This window comes from Panicum virgatum, chromosome 8N (genome assembly GCF_016808335.1).
Source record: "Panicum virgatum strain AP13 chromosome 8N, P.virgatum_v5, whole genome shotgun sequence".
NCBI classification, from domain to species: Eukaryota; Viridiplantae; Streptophyta; class Magnoliopsida; order Poales; family Poaceae; genus Panicum; species Panicum virgatum.
Genome location: NC_053152.1, coordinates 6,335,286 through 6,359,327, shown reverse-complemented (window position 1 = coordinate 6,359,327; position 24,042 = coordinate 6,335,286). Strand labels below are relative to the sequence as shown.

Here is a 24,042-nt window from a genome sequence, read left to right as displayed (position 1 = left end):
GAATTTTCTATACTGGCTGGCGGACTGTCCCTTCACCCTTAACGGACTGTCCGCAATACACCTACGCCAAACCACCAGAGACAACGGCGTCTCTAGACAAATTTCTAATCCTACCAGCGGACCGTCCGCAGTTCACTCTTCCAATCCACCAGAGACGACAACGTCTCTGGACAAAATCCTAGACTCTACGGCGGACTGTCCGCTCTCCAATAGCGGACCGTCCGCAATTCAACCCTGCGGAACCCACCAGAGACACCATCGTCTCTGGACAAATTTCGAACTCCACGGCGGACTGTCCGCTCTCCAATAGCGGACCGTCCGCAGTACAATTCTGCGAAACCACCAGAAACAACATCGTCTCTGGACAACTTCTAACCTGACCTGCGGACCGTCCGGCCCTCCTAGGCGGACCGTCCGCGACTCCTGTCTTCCAACACCGCACAACAGGCGACAGCAAGCGCGGTGGCGGCGGCCATTTACCGGCGCCGGCGACGCACAACAGGAGGGGAAAAAGGCCAGGGAGCGCAAGTAACTCACCACGAATCCATTCCCGTGGTCGGTTCAGGCGGAGGATGACCGGAGAAGCGGATCGACGGTGGAGCAAAGCTTCAAGCGGCTCCAATGGTGACCGGTGGTGGTTGGGGCGATTCCGGCCGAGAAGAAGCCGGGCCGGGGGTTGGAGAAGGTGGAGGAGGTGCTGGGGAAGGTGCTCACGCGTGGAATCGAGGTATGGTGGCCGGAGGAGGGAGATCGAAGGAAGGGGGCGACGACGGCGCGAGCGGACGAGCTCTGCTCACCACTGGTCGAAGTGTGGAGAAAAGAGGAGGAAAATGACAGGCGGGTCCTACATCCAGATAAATATCTGGGTGTTGCCTGGGCGGACCGTCCGCCGCTCCCTAGCGGACTGTCCGCGAGGATGGATGTTACACTCGGCATCGGCATGCGAAAGGGACGAACGCATTTTGTATTGGTGATAACTCTTTCTCTGAAAAGGAAAAAAAAGTATTGTGACATCATACACCTTCATAAAACTTCTACTAGAACGAACTGTGCTTATATGAAAGTGATAAGCACTAGAACCGCGTGAGCAGATGAAGAGCAGCTAGCAACCCCTAAACAGAGTTAAAGAGCACGGAGAAATTTGCCCTGCTGTATCCATCCGCTGAGAGCAGAGACAGTGAGTTTTTTCTTCTCTCGATGTTACGCCATTAGAACGCGCTTAGAGTTAATGCAGTGTCGTCAGAATCTCCGCGTTCACATTATCGCACAAGGGGTACGACAGCACGGGCGTTAATTGAGGCCGACAGAAATCGACAGGAGCTGCACAGATATTGCCTGTTTTCAGACAGCAACCAGGCACCATGTAGCAACCACTCGTCCTATCAACCAAACGGCACGTTGCCATCATGCTGCAGCAGTGACCCGTCCATGCAAAATCAGTCTCGGTTAAGCACTGAAAGCGTGGCTAATACTGCACAGAAAAGTGGCAGTGCCGTCAATCATCATTGACACATCAAAACTCTCTAGTGTTTACATACATTCAAACCCTTATATATCGAGCAGTATTTACAGGAGAGACTATACATGATATATATTATTCTGTACTGGGATAATACACTTCTAGCACCAGTATGTATATATATACAAAATCCACCTCCCACTGATCTTCCAGCGCGCCCATAAATGACACGGCTAGATCTTAACAGCAGCATGTCAGATCCTGTGATATTATCATGTAATGTAGCTTCAAACCTTTGCAGAAATGCTCCCGAGTCATAAGCTCATTGCCTCACACAGTTCCCGACACACTCCCGGATGATAAGGTAGCCAGATGGTATCCCGGTTCACTTTACACGGGGTATCAGAAACCAAGGTCGAATGATGGAGGTGCAAAGCTAAGCTCTGACGCTTTCTTAGTTTCCACCGGTTTCTGTGTCAACTGGGTAGTCTTTTGCCTCCACAGCGCGGTTGCTTCTGCTTCAATTGCGTCAAAATTAAGATTCTCAAAGAAAGCATCATCGTAATAACTGTCATCAGTGACTCCGGTGGCAATGTGGGTGGATGCTTCGGCTCCTGGTTCCGGTTCGAGGTTTATTACAGGGATCGTGGCAGGTTGCTGGAAGCAAAGCTTTCTCTTTCCGCAATCCAATTTAGTTGACGCTGCACAATTGGTGATAGTTGTCTCACACTGATCCTGTACAAAACTGGCTCTTCCCAGTAACCTTTGTTGGTACGATGGACTTGGGGTCATGGTACGATGTGTTTGAAGCTCTTTTGGAGTCTCAATAGAATTATGCCCAACCTCGGAAGAACAGCTTGCGTTTCCAGTCCTAGAAGCAGACTCGTCAGAGACATCAAGGTATCTTGAGGGTAGAACTACAGGGGACTGAGTAAGCAGTGATTGCCTGCACAAACATCAAATGGAAACTGAGTTTAGTAAAAGCTAATGTATCAACTAGACTCACCATTTCAGAACTATATAACGCCAGAATGTATATGTTACAGTCCGAGTAGCCTAAGACCATTTGCGTTCAAGTTGTAAAACAACGCCGTAGTTTTCCACTGTACACTGATTTAAAACTTCTGTGCTTGTTGATGCCAGAATGAATGGCATGAACAGAACAGCAATGAACATACAATTTAAATAGGATATGCCATTTTAAATACTAGCAAAAAGGACTTGTCTTATGATCTCATATTACCTGTAGAAACCCATCATGTCACCACCATTTCGTCCGCCTTGTTCAGTTTGTGTAAATTCACCGGTTGGACTTGCCTGATCATCAATGAAGCTATCTTCATATTTATCTTCACTCTGATTATCATCCTCATCCTCCGAAACATCAGAATCTTCAGAAACTCTAATGCAACAATGCAAGAGTAAAGCTGATAAGATAACAGTTTATTCTAAGAGCGAACATGTTACATTGGTAAGTTATGACAATAACAAAAGGAATCAGTAAAAATTTGCTTGCTGTTATGCAGTGAAGAAGTTTTCAATCTGAAGGAGCTAGTAATCTTACTCGACTTCCTCATCAATAAAGGTATCCAGATGCCTCTTGGGCTTCCCTTTTTTCCCTAGTCAGGAGGTTCAGAAAAGTCCATCAAGATAACAAAACATGTAATATTTAAGGGTTCCAATGGCTGGAAGAAATCTAACAAGCAATATAATAAAGAAATCTTTTTTTGCCTATGTTAACAAGTGAGCTAAAGGTTTGTGAAGAAACAAATTTCAGCTCACCTGCAGCATGATATATTTGGTTTGACACAGCTCTAGCAGGAATATCGCATTTTTCAAATCCATCATGACAGGCATCAAAAGAGATGGAGGAGACTCTTTTGATATTGTCACCGTGTTTGCATAGTCTTCTGTACTTAGGAGCTTGCTTAACTGACCCTGATGCATCCCCTCCAGACCTAAGGAGACAATCACCTGAGAAACTATCATGCAGTAGATTCACAGTAGGAGTACGTTTGGTAGGAGTACATATTTTCACATTTGAAGGTCGCATTGGCTCTTCTGTTTTTGCTCGAGTACAATCTAGCACATTCTGAGTTGCTGAGACACCAGGCACAGTCACAACAGAATGCCATTGACCATTTTTCTCAAAATCCAGTGGTCCTTTTTTACATCCAGCTAATTTGGTGTGACCTCCCACACTGAATGATTCTGGAGAAGCATGCTTTCGCACTAATCCAACGTTCACAGCTCCTTCTATCTCGAGATGCAAGTGGCTAACTTCAACAACTGGAGACTCAGGAACAATTCCTTCTTCCATATATAGTGTTAACCTGGGACTAAGCTCCATATCTTCCTGATATGAACTGGTGGACTGTGGCAGTTCAATATTGCAGGTAGTGTCCAAATTTTCCCTCAGGCTTGTCATTGTTTTTGGGGGAAGAGGTTCAGGCACATGATTGTCATCAACATTGTCGCAGGCCAGCATACTCAGGGGAACACATGGCTGAACTTGATAAATTATTCGCAAACGTATGTTTGCCTGAGTTAGCCACAGGGCGAACAAACTCAACTGCTGTCCAACTCATGTCTGCTGCTGATCTGCGAGGTGTGGCCTTGTTCTGGTCTTTATGATGGCAATCTGCATTCTTTCTGTCCTTATGCAATGCAGATGATGCCCGAGTCAGGACAGGTACAAAGGTAATTGAAACATTGCCTCCTCTATCCATAGTTACATAATCACCACTGAAGAAAGAGTGAATAGGATACTTCTGAACAGTGTTATCCTAAACGGCCGTGTAGTCCGTTTAAACACCGTTTAAACGCTACACAGTAGGCAGCTGTGTAGGCCGTTTTGGCCGTTTAATCCGTTTAATCCCGTTTAATCCGTTTTTTAGCCCGTTTAAACGCCCGTGTAATCCGATTACACGCTAAACGGAAGCTGACCGACCGTTTAGCGTTTAGCGTTTAGGATAACACTGGACTGCTTCTGAACTGGAGAACCTGGCACAGAAACACCTTGATTCCACACTACTCTGGATGAGGTTTCGAAGCCGTCACATTCCTGAGGTATTGCCTCATTTCCATTAACAGTATGGAGGTCTAAACATGGTTAAGAATGCCATTCATCAGTTAAAGAGAAGTAAATTTGAAACTCCAGGCTTGTAGTAATGAAATTATATCCACCAAACAAATGAACAGCCATAGGCCCAGGTAGGGGTGCAAATTGGTGATCCTTAGGTGCACTTCCAACCCTCTTTAGTTTAAATATTTGTGCTACTTCCCCAAAATTGGATCTCATTTTGAAAAATTAGCACAAATATTTGAACTAAAGAGGGTTGGAGGTGCACCTAAAGCTCACCAATTTGTACCCCTAAGCCCAGGAATGATTCTATATAAAAGTCGGGACAAAAATAATTGGAAGCTTATAGCACCCAGATATCAGCATCATGAACTGAACAACTATACAAGGGAAGAGTATTGACTGGTATTTGTACCTTCATGTTCCTGACCCTTCACAGCTCCAACATCAGCCGGTTCTTGCAAAGGGCTTTCACACTGAACAAATGTATAGGAAACAAATAATATCAAGTATGACCTGCCTTCTTCTAAGTGTAATGCAGGGAGGCAGTCTGCCTCTTCCGTCTCGTTTTTTTTATCAAGTATGACCTTTTTTTCATTTCTAAATTATATATAAAAACAACCAAAAAAAATACACACAGACAGTCAATGAATATACCTTTGGCCTAAGAAAGGATGGATCTTGAAGTTGTTGCATAGCATCAGTAAGCATATCTGTAGTCCGGAAAGAATGTGGAACTTTGTGAACAACACTTGGATAAAGCTGGAATCTAGGAAAAGCAATAAGGGACGGCCTCCAAACATCTTCTTTGCGACCACCAAAATACCGAGCAATCAATTGTCTATCTTCTTCTGACATCTTCCAAGTTGGTGATGCTTCTTTTACAGCACTCCTCATTTTATTTAAGCAAGGAATATACTTGTCTATTTTCAGTTTAACATACTTAGCTTCTGGTTTATAGACATGCGGAACCTAAATATGTTTAGTGAAATTAGCATCTCAGAAGAAACAATTTTATGAACAAGTAGATCATATGATATTACCATCCTAGGACTAGCATGGTATTCAAATCTCTCACTGTTACGCAATAGCTTCCTCATGGTTTGACTATCTTTTTGTTTCTTTGAGTACCCACTCAACTCCTGTCCTTGACAGGCCAAAACCAGTACGAGCAGTTAAGGTAGCAAATGCCTAAAAGAAAAACATGGTTAAAACTTTTGGACTTAGAATTTTCTATATCTCATCATCAAAAAAGGATATCAACTTGCCCGTCATGCTTTCTCCCAGTTCTTCCCATCCGTTGAATCATCCTTAGTGGTGAGACATTGGCATCAAAACAGATCACGAGATCAACCTCAATAATATCTAGCCCTTCCTCACCAATGGATGTTGCCACCAAAACATTATATACCCCAGATCGAAATTTCTGTATACAATATAGAAGATGAGATGGCAAAAGTAATGCAAATAAAGAACAGGGGTTTCTATTTGATACCTGCAGAATTGCTTGTTGAGTTTTTTGGGTTTGACCCTTCAACTGTTTACCTGTCAAAGGAAAAGGTTCTGAATTAAGTAATTGTCATGTAGGGCACAACAGTAATGTAAAACAACTATATGGATTCATGATTCATCTATTACATTTTAAAATATCCAACATATTGTAGAAATTTCTGCTGTAGAAGTACCTAGACAAAGGAAGGGGCATAACCAGATTATACTGAATGCAGTCCCTCCTACCACTTGTTGCAACGAAAATACATACATAGCATAAATATATAAATAATCTTTGTAATATAGTACTACCTTCAATCTATACAACAACAACAACATAGCCTTTTTTCCCAAGCAAGTTGGGGTAGGCTAGAGATGAAACCCGAAAGAAATAAGTTCAAGGTTCAGGCACATTGATAGCTAGTCTCCAAGCGCTCCTATCCAAAGCTATCTCTTTAGAGATATTCCAATCCTTAAGGTCTCTCTTAACCGACTCATCCCACGTCAGTTTAGGTCTACCTCTACCCCTCTTTACATTGTCGACCCGCTCAAGAACCCCATTACGCACCGGCGCCTCAAGAACTCCGCCTATGCTGACTGGAAGACTCTCTCTCCTGAGTCGTCTCAGCATAGCCGGTCCCAAGCCCGGATAAAGGAGGAGGGTTGCGTTAGGTTTTGGCAAACCAGCATAAAAATAGCCACTCTAATGGATTTGAAACCCACAAGAAACTACCTTCAATCTATATAAAATTTTTTTTGGACATACATGCAATCGAGATCTTGAAATTTCGACTATTAATAGCTTTTAAATATTTTTATTGGAAACATGAGTCATGTAATTGCGTCCTGAACTTATTTTGTAATAGATAATACTATAATTATATTGTGTTTTACACATGGTACAATAGAAAATACTGGTCAGAGTTACATTTTGGAGATCTCGCCAACGTCTAGAACATGGTTTTATGACCAGGAGTGAAACAACAGCTAATCAGAATCAGAACTAACAAAAATATATTTGCAAGTCCTACTTCTGCAAGATCATAATGATTTTATATGAAATGAGTAAATATCCCATACCAGCTGAGCTTTGACCAATGAATTCAACAGGTCTGATACGTTTATCATCAATATTTTGTAGTGAGCAATATATTTCTCTGCAAAGCAATCACCGATACATTCAAGCTTTTATGATAAACTGAGGAACAGACAATTCCAGCCATAATACAATGAATATTTTCTGTGCTATGTAAGGATTGAAAAAGAAATTCAACAAAACTGTGTATACTACTATACTTATTGAAGATTACAGGACATTGCCAAAGACAAAAGAGTGAGATTCATGTACAGTTATGACCCAACTTGTAAATGAACAAAACAAAATTAGATAAATCCAAATCACTGCTTAAATCATCTAATAGTTCAAAGTTCACCAGTAAATGTCAGAACAAGAAAAAATGTTTGAAGAAACTACTTAGTAGTAACCAAGACTACAATGTAAGGTTTGATTCTTACTTAACACTTCCCTGGAAATGGGAAAATATAATAATCCTCGAGTCCTTCCGGTCAGTCTTATCTGTATCAAGACTATCAGTACCTACCCAATCACTGCAACATGTAAACTTAATAAACTGTGCATCAGTTCAGCTGAGGTTAAGCAGCAGTTGGATTTCTTGGTGACATGAACTGTGGGAACTCACTCAATGTATTCCTCCAAACCCTAGAAGGGTGGGCTATATAGTAGTCTGTACATAGGCCTAGATGGGCCTGAATCTATACACCAACACCCCCCCGCAGTCTGAACTACCAGCGCAGCGGAGTTCAAGACTGGAGAACAAAGAAAGCACACACAGGGACACCACCCCCTGCAGCCACAACTAGCCGGCTGCTACGTTGAGGCTGGAGCGAAACTCCGAGAAAATCGAGGAGGGGAGACTCTTGGTGAAGATGTCGGCAAACTGGGAGGTGGTCGAGACATGTAGGACCCGAACATCGCCGATAGCGACCCGGTCAGGAACGAAGTGCAGGTCGATCTCCACATGCTTCGTCCGCTGATGCTAAACGGGGTTGGTGGAGAGGTACACGGCGCTGATGTTGTCGCAGTAGACGAGCGTGCTCTTGGCGAGCGGGCTATGGAGCTCCGCCAAGAGCTGTCGAAGCCAAGACGCCTCCGCCACGCCGTTAGCGACAGCACGGTACTCCGCCTCAGCACTAGAGCGGGAGACAACCGGCTGCCGCTTGGACAACCAGGAGACAAAGTTGCCGCCCAGGAAGACGGCATAGCCGGAAGTGGAGCGGCGAGTGTCCGGACAGCCAGCCCAGTCAGCGTCGGTATAGACAACCAGCTCAGCAGAGGGAGAGCGGTGAAGAACCAGGCCGAAGTCAACAGTGCCACGGGCATAGCGGAGAAAACGCTTCAACGTAGCAAGATGTGACTCCCGGGGGTCATGCATATGAAGACAGACCTACTGAACGGCATAGGTGAGGTCCGTCCTGGTGAAAGTGAGGTACTGCAAGGCACCGGCAAGATTCCGGTAGGCAGTAGGATCAGCCACGGGAGCATCCAGATTAGCAGACAGCTTCGCCTGAGTGTCGACAAGAGTGGAGCATGGCTTGCAATCAGTCATCCCAGCCCGCTCCAGAATATCAAATGCATACTGCCACTAGTGAAGGAGAAGGCCAGACTGGCGAGGCTCAACAGTAACGCCCAAGAAGTAGAGCTGACCAAGATCCTTCATAGCAAACTCCTGCTGCAGAGAGGAGATGATGCGCTGAAGCAACTGCGGACTGGAGGCTGTGAGCACAATATCATCAACATAGAGCAGCAGATAAGCAGTCGCATCCCCATGGCGGTAGATGAACAGAGAGATGTCAGACTTGGCCTCGGTGAAACCCAATGTCAGCAAGAACGTGGCAAACCGAGAATACCAAACCCGAGGAGCCTACTTCAGACCATAAAGAGACTTGTTGAGCTGGCAGACCATGTCCGGACGACTGGAGTCCACAAATCCCGCTGGCTGACTGCAGTAGTCTGTCTCTGACAGAGTGCCATGGAGAAACACATTCTTCACATCCAGCTGGTGCACAAGCCAAGAGCGAGAGAGAGCGAGCGAGAGGACCGTGCGCACAGTAGCAGGCTTCACCACTGGACTGAAAGTCTCATCATAGTCCATACCAGACAACTGGGTGAAGCCCCGGAGAACCCAGCGAGCCTTGTAACGATCTATTGTGCCATCAACCCGACGCTTATGCGTCCAGATCCACTTGCCAGTGACCACATTGCAACCAGACGGACACGGTACGAGGTCCCACGTCTGGTTGGCAAGAAGAGCCGTGCTCCTCTTCCATCGCACGACGCCAGTGAGGATCCGCCAGGGCGTCGCGGACAGAGGAGGGCACCGGAGAGATCTGCGGCTCTCCCTCGGTGGCGGAGAGAGTCGCGGGCTGAGAGAACATCCGCCGAGTCACCATGGGATCAGTATGACGAGGGTCCCGATGGATGACTGGCGGGTGGTACACAGCCGGCTCAACTCGAGAGCGAGTCGGCTGAGGTGGCTGCGGCGACGGCTCCGGTGTACGTGGCGGTGGAGACGCCGGTGCCGGAGTCGGGTCCGGCGCCGGTGCTTGCACCGAACGACTCCGGTACACCTGTACCGGCTGGGCGAAGCGCGCAGGCGCCGTAGGAGGCACCGGGGCCACGCGTGGCGCAGCAGGAGACACCGGAGCCGCGCGTGGCACGACAGGAGGTCCCGGGGCCGCGCGTGGCGCAGCAGGGATCACCAGAAGCGGTGCCGGTGTACTAGGAAAACTGCAGGGAAAGGACAGACAGACAAAGGTGGCTGAACCACTGGATCAGGCGAACACAGGGACTCCAACTCGGGGTCAGGGGAAGGTGTAGAGGAGGTGGAGTAGGGGAAATCCGACTCGTCAAACACGACGTGTCGGGAGATGAGGACCCGGCAAGAGGTGAGGTCAAAGCAGCGGTACCCCTTGTGGTCAGGGGAGTAACCAAGAAACACACCGTGTCGAGCGGGGCGCCAGCTTGTGAGGAGCAGTGGCGGAGATGTTAGGATAACATGCATACCCGAAGACACGAAGATGGTCGTAGCGAGGAGGGGTACCGAAAAGAGCGTGGTGTGGAGTGAGAGCAGGGAAAGCAGTGGACGGAAGACGGTTAAGCAAGTAGGTGACAGTGTGGAGACTCTCAGCCCAGAAGCGGGGAGGCAGAGAGGCCTGGATCAGAAGGGTGCGCATGACATCATTCGTCATGCGAATCATCCGCTCAGCCTTGCCGTTCTGGGGAGAGGTATACGAACAAAACATACGTAGCTGAACACCCCTAGAGAGGAAGAAAGAACGGGAGGTGGAGTTATCGAACTCGCCCGTTGTCACACTGGACGGCCTTAATGGTGAGGCCGAACTGAGTGGACATCCAGGCAAAGAAGTGGAAGAGGGTGGGAAAGGTCTCAGACTTGGCGCGCAAAAGGAAAATCCAAGAGTAATGAGAGAAATCATCAACCACCACCAGATAGTATTTATAGCCAGAAATGCTGGGAACAGGAGAAGTCCACAAGTCACAGTGAACAAGATCAAAGGCATGCGGCGCATGCGAAGAAGAAGAGGAAAACAGAAGTCTAACACAACGACCTAGCTGGCACGCATGACAGAGGTGCTCAGCAGGAGCCCTAGTACAGGGAACATCGGTACTCCGACTAAGCTAAGCTAGAATGTCGCGGCCGGGATGACCGAGACGGCGGTGCCAGGTGGTGGAAGACGGCATCGCGTCAAAGGCAGCAGACGAAGAGGAAATCGAAGGTGGTATAGCGGAAGCAGGAAAGCGAAGGGTGTAAAAGGGCCCCGAGCTGTCACATCGGAGGAGTGGACGCCGGAAAACCGAGTCCTTCACAGTAAGACCAGAGGAGTCAAATTCGATGGAATAAGAATTGTCAGCAGTAAACTGGCGAATGGAAAGAAGGTTATGAACCATCTGAGGAGCAACAAGAACATTGGGAAGACGAAAAAAACCAGAAGTAGAACCCACGGCGGTGACAGGAAGGCAAAATCCATCACCAACCATGATGGAAGAAGGACAAGAAGGGTGTGGGGGCCGGACCATAGTCACAAAGTTCCCGGGTCGAATGGGTCGAGGAACGGGGTCGAGGGTCGAGGGTCGAGACTTTGTAAAATTGTGGTACGAGGGGGGTATACCCCTTTGGAACGAGAACCCAAAATTTGGTACGTGAATCCGTGGCTAATGGGTCGATGACCCTGGGACGGTCCTAAGAGTCGAGGGTCGTGACCCTAATTAATTTGGATCGATGACCCCGGAACGATAGATACAGTGTAGGGTCGTGATCCAATGTATTTTGGATCGATAGGAATTCAATTATATAATATAAAAGATAAATCACACATCACAATCCAATTACGAAAAATTCGAAACCAACAAATAGTCTGATACTCTCTTCACAATCTAAATTTATTTTATTGAATATAGAAGCGGGAGGACGACTGACGACGGATGGCAGCGACGCTCTTGCTGTTCCACGCTCCTGCTTCTAGCCTTCTACAGCTACAGCACTCCTGCATCCTTGCCTCCTGCGCTTCTGCTGATGTGTGAACTGCAAACAATATTGAACACAGACTTTGATTCAGTATACAACTTTACGTAAATTTAAATGGAAAATGGCATGCATATTGAATTACCTCAGTTATTATTTCTAGCATTCCTTTTCTTTGATGATGAGGGGCCCGGCTCGTCATTTGGAGGATCAAGATCAACCTCGGCATCATCCTCCAAATTCGTCCAGCGCAACTGCTCCAGCTTAACTCTTGATTCCTCCAAAGAAGTATCTTCTGGAATTGCATCCCACTTGCTGTTAGGGCCTGCTTTGTAGTCTTCTGAAAACCTTGACAAGAGGCGAATATTGGAGTGAACGTAGACCAGCTTGTCTGCTGTTTTAGAATTAAGCCTATTCCTTTTCACATTGTGGATGTACGAATACGTACTCCAGTTTCTCTCAGCTGAGGAGCTACTGATTGGCTGAGACAAAACCCTCAAAGCAAGTTCTGACAGATTTGGAGTCTCTGAGCCAGTAGTTGGACCACCAGTCAATGGGTTTCATTGTGCTTGCATCATTTTGAACAGACGTGAATGAAAACATCCCTTTCTTCATGTGAAATGCAGTAAACTCTTCTAGGTAATTCTTTCGTTCAGCATCAGTATCTGCTATTCTGCGGAAAGCTTCCAGCACCCCACGCATGACCTCCTTGTCTTGATTTGGAGCCTTTCTGGGCTCACCTCCAGGAGCGGGTTTTTTCAAGTACTCAATATCATAATACTCTGGGCATAGTGCAAAGGCCAAACAATGCAGAGGGATATTCATTTTCTCCCACCGACTAAGGATAATGTTTTCTACCGTGGGAAAATCAAGCCTGTGAGGGTAGTCCAACTTGGTCATCACATCTTTTATCTCTCCCAGCATGGTGTCCATTTTTTCATATACTTCACCCATCTTTGGGCCTTCTCCATCACTAAATTTTACCATCAGGAACAAGGGCTTTGTGAGAGCAAGAATGCTTTCAACCTCTGTCCAAAACTCTTCACTGTTGATAGTGTCAACTGCAATCTTTGCATATTTATCACTCCCATTGTGTTTCATCCAGTCCTTCCATTGCTTTGTAACCACCGTGGTAGCAAGTGCTTCACGGCAGTCACTCAGCCTCTTTAGCAAAATATAATGGGACGCGAATCGTGTCTTTGCCACCCTCAAGAGATCTAGTTTTGAATTAGCTCTGAAAATTGCTAGGCCATGTTGGTGATTCAGAATGAATGTGACTAGAGCTTTACCAGTACTGTATGTCTCCTCTATCCAAGGAAGTGCTTTGGCTAAATCCTTAAATATCAGATTCAGAGTATGCACTACGCAAGGTGACCAAAAAATGTGTTTGTGCACCTAGGGAAAAATAATGTTTCAAATTAATAAAAACTGAATGTCTGAATAGGACTCTGAAACTCTGAATCTGAATCACTAAAAGCAATAATAGTAAACTTATAAAGAGAAGAAGGTGAGTAGGTGACAAATACGTACTTTTTCAATTTCCCGTCCAGCTGCCTTGCAATTTGATGCATTATCAGTCACAACTTGCATAACCATCGAGGCTCCAATATCTTCGATCGCCTTAAGCAAATAATCTGCTATTGCTTCACCAGTTTTCTCAATTCCAGAAAAATCATCTGCATACAAAAACATTGAACCACGGCTATTTGATGCAATTACATTGATTAATGGCTTGTTCTTCATGTTTGTCCACCCATCAGAAACAATGGAAACACCATGTGTGTGCCTAATTAAAAGAAATAAGTCAAATACCTCGTAAGTAGCTGTATAAAGATAACTTATATATGCATTGTAAATAGACTGTTGCGTTGCGTACCATGTGTTTTTAAGTGCGCCCAAGTCTTGCTCAACATTTCTCTTGCATGCATCTAGAAGGGAGGTTCTTGCCTTCTCACTGGAAGGTGATTTGTATCCCTTCGGTCCTTTGTTTATGGCTGCTACCATTTCAGACCACTGAGGACTTCTCAACACATTAAAGGGAATTCCATTAGCGCACAAGCACCGCATTATTGCCATGTCAACGGCATCCCTTTCTATCATACCAAAAGCATCTGCCACTGGATTGTGCCTTTGGGTGGCCGCTGGTTTAGAGGAACCTCGTAATTTCTGAATCTATACGAAATATATGATAACTAAATCAGAATCTATACAAAGAGGCTACCTAATACTGAATAACTGAATTTAATGATAAAGAGACACACCTTCTCATACAGTTCTTTATACTTGGCGCGATTACTTTGTAGTGCCGTACAACGACTAATCTGTGCCTTCTTACCAGGTCCAGCACCGAAAAAATGCATTTGAATTCTTGTCGAGCTGCTGCTGAACTTCTTTTTGCAGTGCTTGCATTGCCAACCCTTTGATCCACCAGGATTCTTCCCTTTGCCAGCATATAATATTGTTACCTGTTCAAGGAGGACTTGTCTCTTTGTATGATTCTGTACTTCAGTTTCTTCTTCTTCTTCTTCACCTCCTTCATCAGCTTCTATGGGATCAATTTCGTCACCACTGTCCATGTGCTCTGGTGCTTCGTGTTCCATCTCGGCCTCCTTACGTTTCTTCGATCCAAACGCCATTGCTATTCCTGAAGTAATTAGAAGTAGATTACTAGATGCAACAAGAAAGAAGGAATGCAGGATTTCAAGTGTACGAGATTGAATTTGATACGAAGTTACGAACCTCCTCGGCCTGCAATGCGCAGAGCCGCAGACGTGAAATCCACAGCAAAGGACGAATGAACTGGAGAATTGAAATTGGCGTTGAAAGTTGCTGGAAGGCTTGTTTCAGATCCCGATGGGGCAATATATATATAGGTGATTCAGAATTCCGATCGGCAGTATTAGGAAGGACACGATTTGTCAGGCAACTGATTAGTAGCTATCCTAATATGAGTTAGCCTACACGTATTACAAATGCTACTGGTACGGTTGGCTGGTCACCTGCCCACCTGGTCCATTGTCAGTGACTTATATTTTATATTCCTCCAAAAAATAAATTATGAGCATGCTTCTATAAAAATTATGAAAAAATATCAAATATCAAATACTAAAATTTTGAACAAACGCTTTAGTTTATGCTCGACTTGATAAAGATCAAGCTTGATCAATAATTAACTAAGGCCTCTTTCTCGTTTGTCACCTATACCTTAGACTTAACAACATACTCGTTTGTCACCTATACCTTAGACTTAACAACATAACTAGCTGTGGGCTATGTAACTTTGCCATGTCAGCTTGAGGTTTGCTTGTTTTGCCTTTTTCAAGAGCTAGCTCATAGAGACAAGTGGATCTCATACATTGACACGTACCATGAGGTGGTTGTTTCACGAAGCAACGACCTCTTTATCTCTCATCTCTCTCTCTTCCTAAGTGGCATTGCTTGAGACGATCTATGAGACCGTTGACGTGTAGTAATGTTCTTTATGATGTTCTAAGATGATTTGAGCTGTGTGCTATAAGATGGAGAAGTAATCTATTTACATTTGTTTTATTTTATGAGGTGGACATGATTAAAGGTAGTGCAGTAGCTCAACTAGTTTTGTTAGCATATAATTCGCTCCGTTTGGATGGCTGTGTCTGGTAGCTAGTGTTGATTTGTTGTCAGAGAAAAATACTGCTGGCTGCTGGCTGATGCTGATTTGGTGTGAGCGAAAAATACTATTGGCTGACAAGCTAGCTGAACAAAGCGAATGTCGTTGCCCCATAAGTTTCTACAGTAAACACTATATAGAATCATAGATCATCTCCAATGACATATGCATAGACATAGCATAGTGGATTGATAATTAAATGTTAGTAGTTACCAGTACTAACATCTAGTAGAAATAAAGCAATACCACTTATAGATTTCAGTTATCATCATAGCACGCTGGTTAGTTGGATGCCTAGTTTTTGCATCTCTCTTTTGGTCGTGGGTTCGATGCCTAGTTTTACATCTCTGTTTTTTTTAACGTATTAGGGAATGAATCGTATTAGGGAATGAATCATGGAAGGAATAAATGGTAATTGGGGAGATATGGAGGGAAATCTCCGGCCACGGTAGCAAAATTTTTCCAAAAAATAATAGGTACATACAGAATCTGTCAAAGGCTCACACCAAATCAGCATACGAGAGAAGGCCACGGTAGCATACCAAATAATAGGTACATACAGATACATACTACAGACCAGCATGATAAGTCCGCCTCCTCCATACGAGAGAAAAGAGAGTAATAAAAAAATCAAAGCTCAGCAGTCAAAGGCTCAAAGCAAAGGAGCCGTCCGCCGTCCGCCGTCCACGAGATCCCTGGCGGGGACTCCGCGCTTCGCAGCAATACGGCCGGCGGCTCGTCACCAGGGGTCACGAGATGTCGCGGAGGGGCGCCATGTCCGCTGCAGCGGCCGCGCCGGGTCGCGGCGCCGGCTGGGAATGGACGGCCCGCCGCCGTCGTTGTTCCTGTCGGGGAACCGATGCAGGCGAGGGCGGCCGCCGCGGTGGTGGCGGAGGACGGGAGGACTACGACTCCAGCTTTTCCGTAAGCCTTCCATCTTCATCTGCATCTCATCCCGTTTGAGAATCGAGATTGAGAGAGACCCTGCGAAAACAATCAGACGAGATCCGTTTTAGTTGGGACGGGATCCATCAAATTGGGGCGGCGACCCATCTAGTTTTGGGACTCGCCCCATCCTGTACCTGTGCGGCGACGGGGCGGCGACCCACCACGAATCGGAACGTCAACCCACGTCGTCCCCGACCCACGAATTGGGGCGACGAACCCGGGTCACGGAACGCGGGATCGACCCCGAATTCTGTGACTATGGGCCGGACAGAAGAGAGGATACCGGCAGCAGGGGTGGTGTGGAAGGCGGCACCTGAGTCAGCGATCCACTCGGTGCTGACCAGCGGTGTCAGCCCCATGGTGCTGAAGGACGGCGCCAACGCGGCCTGGTCCCACCCCCAGGCCAAGTCGGAGGCTGGCTAGGAGCTGAGGGCGAGGCCCCCACCCCTGACCCTGAAACGGCCACATCCAGATGCGCCCTGACCATGGGTTGTTCAAGGATGGCCAGGGAGTACCTCCAGGGGCAGGGGCAACAGCAGGAGCCAGAGCCGTAGCCGGCGGGCCCCGACGACCCCCACCAGCACCACCAGGAGCAGTGCCGGCAGCACCACCATGCGGGCCAGCAGGAGAAGCACCAAGGAGGGAGGGAGGTGGCAGGCGAGGCAGAGGGAGCTGGTGGAGCAGCCACGAGCACGGTGGAGGTGGACGAGGACGAGGACGAGGGCGAGGACGAAGCGCCGTGCTTGGTGAAGGGGACGACGACAGACTGCTTGCTGGAGGAGACAAGGAAGTAGTGCTCCGCCTCGGTGACCCGATGAGTGAGAGCATCGGCGGTGGAGCGCTCGGGCTCCCAAGCGAGGGCAGCCGCGCGAACCCGCTCCTGGGACGCCGCAGCCTCGGACTTGGCTGCGAGGAGGGCCGCGGCGAGTGCAGCTTCGGCCGGAGCAGCTCGGGTGACGATCGGCGGCCCGCGGAAGGCAGCGGCGGCGAACGGCGCATCTGCGGGGGGCATGCCGAGCGCAGGCCATGGAGGAGGAGGAGCATTGGCGGCTGCTGCGCCCGCGGCGGCCGCGTCGGCGTCGGCGTCAGCGGCGGCGGCGCCCCCGGCCGGAGCGGGCTCGAGGACGACCAGGGCGGCGGCGGCGGTGCCCTAGGGCGCCCGCGGCGCGCGCAGCCTGCGCGGCGGCGCCAGGCGTGGCCGCGCCCGCGCCCTGCCCGCCATTGGCGGCTACGGCGGCGGCGTGGGCCGGGCGGCGGCGGCGGGCGAAGGGGGAGGAGGAGGAGCTCCGGCGGCGGTGGCCCCCCTGCAGCGGCGAAGGAGGCGGGCGGCGGCGGTCGGGCACCGGCGGCAAGGGCCCAAGCGCCCAGATCCGCCCGCGCAGGAGCAGAGAAAGGAGAGAGGGGCGGCGGTGCCGATGGCCGGCCGGCCGGCCATGGCGCCGACGGCGGCGGCGCCAGCGGCAGGTGGTGCCGGCGGCGGCAGCTAAAGGGAGGGAGGGAGAGGAAGGAGGCTAGATACCATGCTAGATGGGAACTCACTCAATGTATTCCTCCAAACCCTAGAAGGGTGGGCTATATAGTAGTCTGTACATGGGCCTAGATGGGCCTGAATCTATACACCAACAAACTGGAACAGAAATCCTTCGTAGGAGACATCCATAAATCAACAGCGGTATAGTGCAGTGGTGTGTCCATTCAAAACAGATGATATAATTCCGCATTTGCCAGAATAGTATCAAGTGTTTCGATAAATTGCAAACTGAACAGTCAAATCTAATAAACTTAACACTACTTTGCTACAGAACAGTATACAATCCTTGCAACCTCTGTTTCAAAAGGCGGTCCTAGGCACTACTATGTCTAGGCACTTTCCTACCTACAGTGATTTAGGTCATGATATATGCATGAAAGTTGGGACAATTTGGAGATGATGGAAGATGAATTATGGCCATGGAACTCATGGATACATGATAATGTCAAATTCATGGTTGTATTATGTCAAAATTTCTCTATTTAACATGGCATTATTCTAGCTGACTGGAAAAGTTACAAACATCTAGGAATGCCTAGGTGCAGCATGATAGCCTACCTAAGCATCTTTGAAACATTGCCTACAATCAACAAATGACCAGAACAACTGTTGCCACACACATAATATTCAATAGAAAACCAGCTCCAATGTTTAGGTTACACATTTTGCGATGTCAGACAGCTATTAGTAGTGGCTCACAAATGTTTCTATTCCTTGTACATCTACTGGCGCATAATTGAATTCAGAGGATACACCATCAGGAAAGTAGGTCAGTAGGTCACTTACTGAAGTAATCAACCATCTGCCTTATCAACTCCTGTATTTTTGGAGTCGAACCTTGAGACGAGACAAGGTTTATCTTTTCTTTTACTTGCCAGAAGAGTTCATTCTTGCGCATCAACTTTAACGACCTTCAATAAACAAGAACATTGCTAAGCTTGCTTGTAAAACTAAATGCAGAAACAAAAACAAGTATCAATTCCCTAAGTATCACAATCATAATTTTGTTGATTTGAGGAAACAAGTTTATATTAAACAAAGCTCCAATAATCTTGGGGTATTAAATTCTAGAATAATCAGGTTTCCTGAATGGTCATTATAACTGCACAATATCGCGCGCAACCATTCAGAAATTCAACTGAACTATCAGTCTAGTTATTTCAGAAGGAACGCTGTGCAATTGAACAGGATAGGCAGAGTTTATTTCACTACTAAGATGCTTATTATAAATTTATACCAATAATTATGCATATAATTTTAGAAGCATGGAACAAGCGAGGAAAAGTACAACTCACTATTTTTCTTCCCAGATTCCCAGTGTTAATTGTGTAATTTTCTTTAAAACTGATCTATTTCTTAAATTTTATTTAAATGTCCTGCAACTACAACTTTCAACTCCAAACAACATTAGATAACAAATAATACTTAAATAAATAACAAGGGCAAACAACATATGACAACTGGTCAAATTGTAGCTACAGGTAATCATTGGTATCTGGCAAAATTATATAACCTTCTAGACAACCCAAATGCGACTAAGTTGCACTGCACCACAGTTTATCAAAATCACACTAAGGCATTCAAAAATATTGCATACATCAAGAAAAGAGGTCTGTCAAGAATTTCCATAGTCTTACCAATGAGAATATTCCTCACATGCTACATAATTATGAGCCTACTTATGCATCATTTCATATAAAAGCACAGTATGTAGCAAAAATGTGTGCAGACAATACCCTTTCTTCAACTTCTCTTCAAGAAACTTGCGCGCTTGTTGGATTCCGTGGCTCGAAAGCAACTTCCTGATGTGTAAAAGTGAGCCAAGAGCTATGAAAGACCTTGCGATTTCTCGTCTCTCCACTTCACGGATATTTGATGGGGGTGCTTCCATGAATTTTTCCTTATATTTCAGAAGTTCAAATGGGGTCCACTGGTGAAATCATGGGAACAATAAATAATTATCAGCTAGAACTAGAAGTGGGTGAATTAATGACCTATAATAGAAATCCATGTAACATAATGACTGATATTTTAAAGCAATGAGAAGCGTACTTTTGCATCATCACGATGATCAATAACGCCAGAATCACGCAACCGATAAAAATGCGGGCGCATAATATCCAAAAGCATATCATTGACTTGAGTTGCATCGCTTCCCAAAGGGACCTACACAGGAACAAGTGACTTTTACATCGCAGAAGAACAGTGCATTACCTATTTAGTTACCAAAGCTCATGCATACCTCCACAACTTTAACTTTGCGTGTGTTAACGTATTGCTTCACTAAAGAATCCTCTTCATCGCAATAAATCAACTCCGAAATGCATAAATTGTCTATAACACTTTGAATACCTGCATGCTTGGCTGAACTACAGGCAGGATAAGATCGCAAATTTAGATGATGGCTTCATGTTTGGGCAAGTAAGTCTAATTTACAGAGACTTACATCCTGGTGTCGCAGTTAGAGCTAAAATCCTCAGAGGGACATGAGCTGCCAGCAACTGTGGACGTGAAAATAAAGTTTGATCAAGCCAAGTTGCACAGCATTCAAACAACTATTTTACTGATATTATCCTGAGTTAACTGAGCTCATAATGGAGGAAAATGTTGATAAAAATAGGATTCCAAAGTACAGATAAACAAAGAAATGAGTGCAGTAGTTGAAACATGCCTCTCGGATAGCAGTGCAGTAAGCAAAATTTCCTGAGGCACGGTGAGCTTCATCTATCACCAAGCATACTATTTGGTTTACCATGCATATACCTGTTAACACAGTATTCAAAATGCCAAATTTGAGAAGAATTTATAACAATAGTGTTAATTGCATGATAAAAGTAGGAATCACGAATATAAAACAAAAAAATTCAACTCCAGGTAGAGTAGTTCTTAAGTGGCCAGTCCAAATATAATTGATTTTGATTTCAAAAGTAAGTTCATGTTAAGTTATAAAACAGCCAATGGATCTTCAATTGATGGCAACATCTATTAGTAAGAACAATCAAAAGAGATTAATAAAGCTTGTCATGAATAATCAGAGATAATCACCAGATTTTATATCGTTCTGAAGAATTTGTGGAGTGACAAAGAACACTCTCTTTGACTTCCAGAAAATAGATCGACTGGAAGGGTTTCGATTCCCTATCAAATCTATTGCACACTCCTGAATATAAGTAACAATGTCAATTTCCAGCATGGGGTATGGAAAAATTAAAGCAGAACAAGAATATTTATAGATAAAAAATCACCAACTGCAAAATTATTAAAGTACCTGTGGTATTCCCACTGTATTGTGGCATGCCTCAATTTGCTGAGCAACAAGAGGACGCGAAGGGGCAGCAAATATTATTTTCCCTAAATTCCCATTTATAAGATAAGAACAACTTCTCAGAGTGTACTTTCTGAGAGAGTTCATAAAATACACCATCAGGGAAGTAATGATTACAATTGAAAACAAAACATTACCTTCAGGGAACCATCGAAAGTAGTTATACATCACTACCGCAGCAATAAAAGTTTTGCCAAGTCCAGTTGGCAAAGCTATTAACGAATTAGTAAATAGAGCTTTTTCAACCATATATTTCTGGTTATTACAATTCTTTTATTTGCTACTTGGGTCACATAACAACGTAATTATCTGGCTGTGTAAACCCTTAGATATTTACAGTGCAAACATGGTTCTAGAAGGATTGAACTGTAAACATATCAAAATGGAACCTTTGACAGGAACTTTTCAGAGGCTACTTTCCAGGTTGATTGATGTATTCATTTAGTCATTTGAATCTATAGGACAGAAACTATGTGGATCCATGTTGAAATTGGGGGTTTCCCATGGGGTTTAGGCAGCCAACTGCTACAAAATCAAAGATTTCCCTATATAGATAAGCAATTAAGCATTCTGAAAAAAGTTAAGATTGTTGCGCATAAAAACATCACAATCCAGGCATCATTTAGTAGGATACATATTTCCATTTCAGGCTATACTAAAATAGTGCTATTACCACAGCAAAACTAGCTGTTTCTAGGAAGCAAAAATAGCTGTTGTAGCTGAATTGAGTAAAGCAATAGAATCAACAACAGAAGCAACATACAAATTTGAAATTTACTAATACTTGTGAGTGTTTGCTGTGCATATGTAAGGAATACTAGGTTGATCTTACCTAGCATTAGCAAGCACATACCCCACCAGTCAAGTATCATCTTTTCTATTTATGCAACCAAACATGTAATCCAATTGTACAAATAAAATAAATACTGCCCACTTGAATAGTTGAACCAGTCCACATGTTGCCTGCCTCAGTATAGGACACTCAAAAATACACAATCATAATGCACCCAATGCTTAATCTACACCTAGAAGCTGAAATCATTGCATTGTTACAGTTTGGTGAACTATTTATGTTGTGATTTCTCAGACCCAGTAAAACCTGTGCATTCTGAATATAAGTAATAAAAGAAACTCCAAACAGGAAAACACCCAACCTAAGCCACCAATTACAGTCCCAAAATTTACGTTTGCTTGATGCAACAAAAAAAAAAGAACACTGCCGAGGGTGGATAAACTCCTTGTCCATCTGCTCCAGCTGAAAGAGGTGGATGCTACTGTGAATGCAGTGGTGCTCCAGGAAAGTAAACTACTTATGCTAGATGTTTTAGTTTTGGTTTGATTTCCTATTATAACTGCCTTTCTGATATGGCTGTTCAAGAGCTCAGCAAACTCTGAGTTCAGTTTAGAGTCAGTTTCTCCAATCATTTGGTGTTCAGTACCAGCAAGCACTATGTCGAGCAATAAAGCCTTAGTATCTTCACTAAACGAATATGTTCTTTTTTCCAATATGGCCGCACCCTTAAGCCAAACCCAAGCATCAGTATGCAACCACAACAAAGAACAAGCTATTGGCCAAATGCAGCAGAAGCCCAGAGCTCTCACTTGGATAGATCCACGTCTGCACCGCCTCGTGGTCCAGGGCCACGGCGCAGGGGTCGAGCTCGACCTCCACATTGGCCCGCCGCGAGCATCCCTTCTTAGTGCGGGCCGCAGGGCGCTTCTGGCCACCAGCCGGTGCCGCCGGCGCAGCCCTCTCCTTCTCCCGCTGCCTCCTGGTGAAGGACTCGACGAAGCGGTCCTCCACGGCCTTCTCGGCCGCCTGCCGCGAGCACCCCTCGCCCGCTAGGACACCTGGCCGTCCCACATCGCCGCCGCAGGGCCCCACGCCCGCCGCCGTCGCCGGTGGCGAGGGCGAGGGCGCGGGCCTCTCTTTCTCCTGCCGCCTCTTGGTGAAGGAGTCGACGAAGCGGTCTAGCGTCGACTGCCGCGCCGCGCCGGCCGCCGCCGCTGGTGGCCGGTGAAGCGGGGCTGTCGCCGAGGGCTCCGGGGGCCGCGGCGGCAGCGGATGACGCACCGGCGCGGGGGCTGGGGCAGGGGCTGAGAAGGAGGCGGAGGCCGACGCCCGAGCGCAGGCCTCGTCGATCTCCCGCACGGCGGCCTCCCAGTCGAAGCCCTGCGGTTAGGGTTGCGTGAGCGGGGACGAGCGAGGGCGGGGGGACGGACGGGATGGGGCGGGGCGGCGGTGAACTTATGTCGTCATCGTAGAAGTCGTCGACGGCGACCGGAGGAGGCTGGGGCGGCGGCGCCGCCGCCATCGGGAGCCTCCGGGAAGCTTCGCGAAGAAGGGTTGGGGAATGGAGATTGGCCGATTGGGGAGCGGCGCGCGGGGGATTTTTTTTTTGAGCGAAAGTATAGGAATACAGACACATACACAAAGAATACAAAGGCAGCTGTGTCAACCATACTACCCGAAGGACCCTTTTTTAGAAAATTACACGCAGGTACCTAGATCCTTCGCGCTCCACCAGGAGTCGATTCCCACGCCGGCCGCCGTCGCCGCCGCTGAGGAAGACGAGCTCCGCCGCGAGCTGCAGAGGCCCCTTCGCACCATGGCTTTGGTTGGAGTCGCAGTAGAAAAAGCCATCAGCTGTCGTCCGTCGACTGGAGCCTCGCCCCAACCCCTGCAGCCCCTGGATCTGCCGTCGCTGTCGACGACCGCCGCCGCCGTCGCCGAGGAAAGACCGAGGCAAATCCAGCCTCCAAACGCCCACAAGACCCCTAGCCTACTCTGTAGCCCAAGAACAAAAGCCTCGTACCTCCGCCGCCCGCCAGAGACGGAGGAGAACCGAGGCCAGACTCCTGTACAGGCGCTCCACGCGGGGAGCACCTCCTCCACGGGCTCGCCGGTGGCGCCGGAGTGGAACACCAGCGGGACGAGGGAGAGACCGGGATGACTTATTCCATAGCAGCACCGTCGCCGCCGTCGCCTCGCCGGC

The 24,042-nt window shown here is 46.7% G+C and overlaps 1 protein-coding gene and 1 long non-coding RNA gene across 5 annotated transcripts; both read right to left on the bottom strand.

Moving 5' to 3' along the window:
• Positions 1-1,466: 1,466 nt before the first annotated feature.
• LOC120684617 (DEAD-box ATP-dependent RNA helicase FANCM-like) lies at positions 1,467-23,438 on the bottom strand. 4 transcript variants are annotated; one of them, XR_005679370.1, is made up of 20 exons: positions 22,649-23,431; positions 20,990-21,119; positions 20,767-20,881; positions 20,393-20,484; positions 20,168-20,222; positions 19,964-20,085; positions 19,774-19,887; positions 19,458-19,651; positions 18,508-18,632; positions 7,548-7,608; positions 7,113-7,189; positions 6,037-6,086; positions 5,802-5,967; positions 5,585-5,706; positions 5,199-5,513; positions 4,957-5,017; positions 3,242-4,561; positions 3,024-3,078; positions 2,703-2,861; positions 1,467-2,405 (listed from the first exon to the last, which is right to left on the bottom strand). XR_005679370.1 is itself a non-coding variant. In XM_039966500.1 (19 exons), the coding sequence occupies exons 1-19, from the start codon at positions 22,735-22,737 to the stop codon at positions 1,862-1,864; spliced, it is 2,646 nt and encodes an 881-aa protein (XP_039822434.1). In that variant the 5' UTR covers positions 22,738-23,426; the 3' UTR covers positions 1,467-1,861. The 4 variants fall into 4 exon arrangements, 2 of the variants coding, with proteins under 2 accessions (XP_039822434.1, XP_039822435.1); XM_039966500.1 differs by lacking the exon at positions 3,242-4,561 and having other exon boundaries at positions 22,649-23,426; XR_005679369.1 differs by lacking the exons at positions 1,467-2,405; positions 2,703-2,861; positions 3,024-3,078 and having other exon boundaries at positions 3,241-3,702; positions 3,748-4,236; positions 4,455-4,561; positions 22,649-23,429.
• On the bottom strand, positions 11,377-12,122 carry LOC120684619. The gene is made up of 2 exons (XR_005679371.1): positions 11,739-12,122; positions 11,377-11,653 (listed from the first exon to the last, which is right to left on the bottom strand). It is a non-coding gene; the product is annotated as an uncharacterized LOC120684619 (long non-coding RNA).
• Positions 23,439-24,042: the final 604 nt, after the last annotated feature.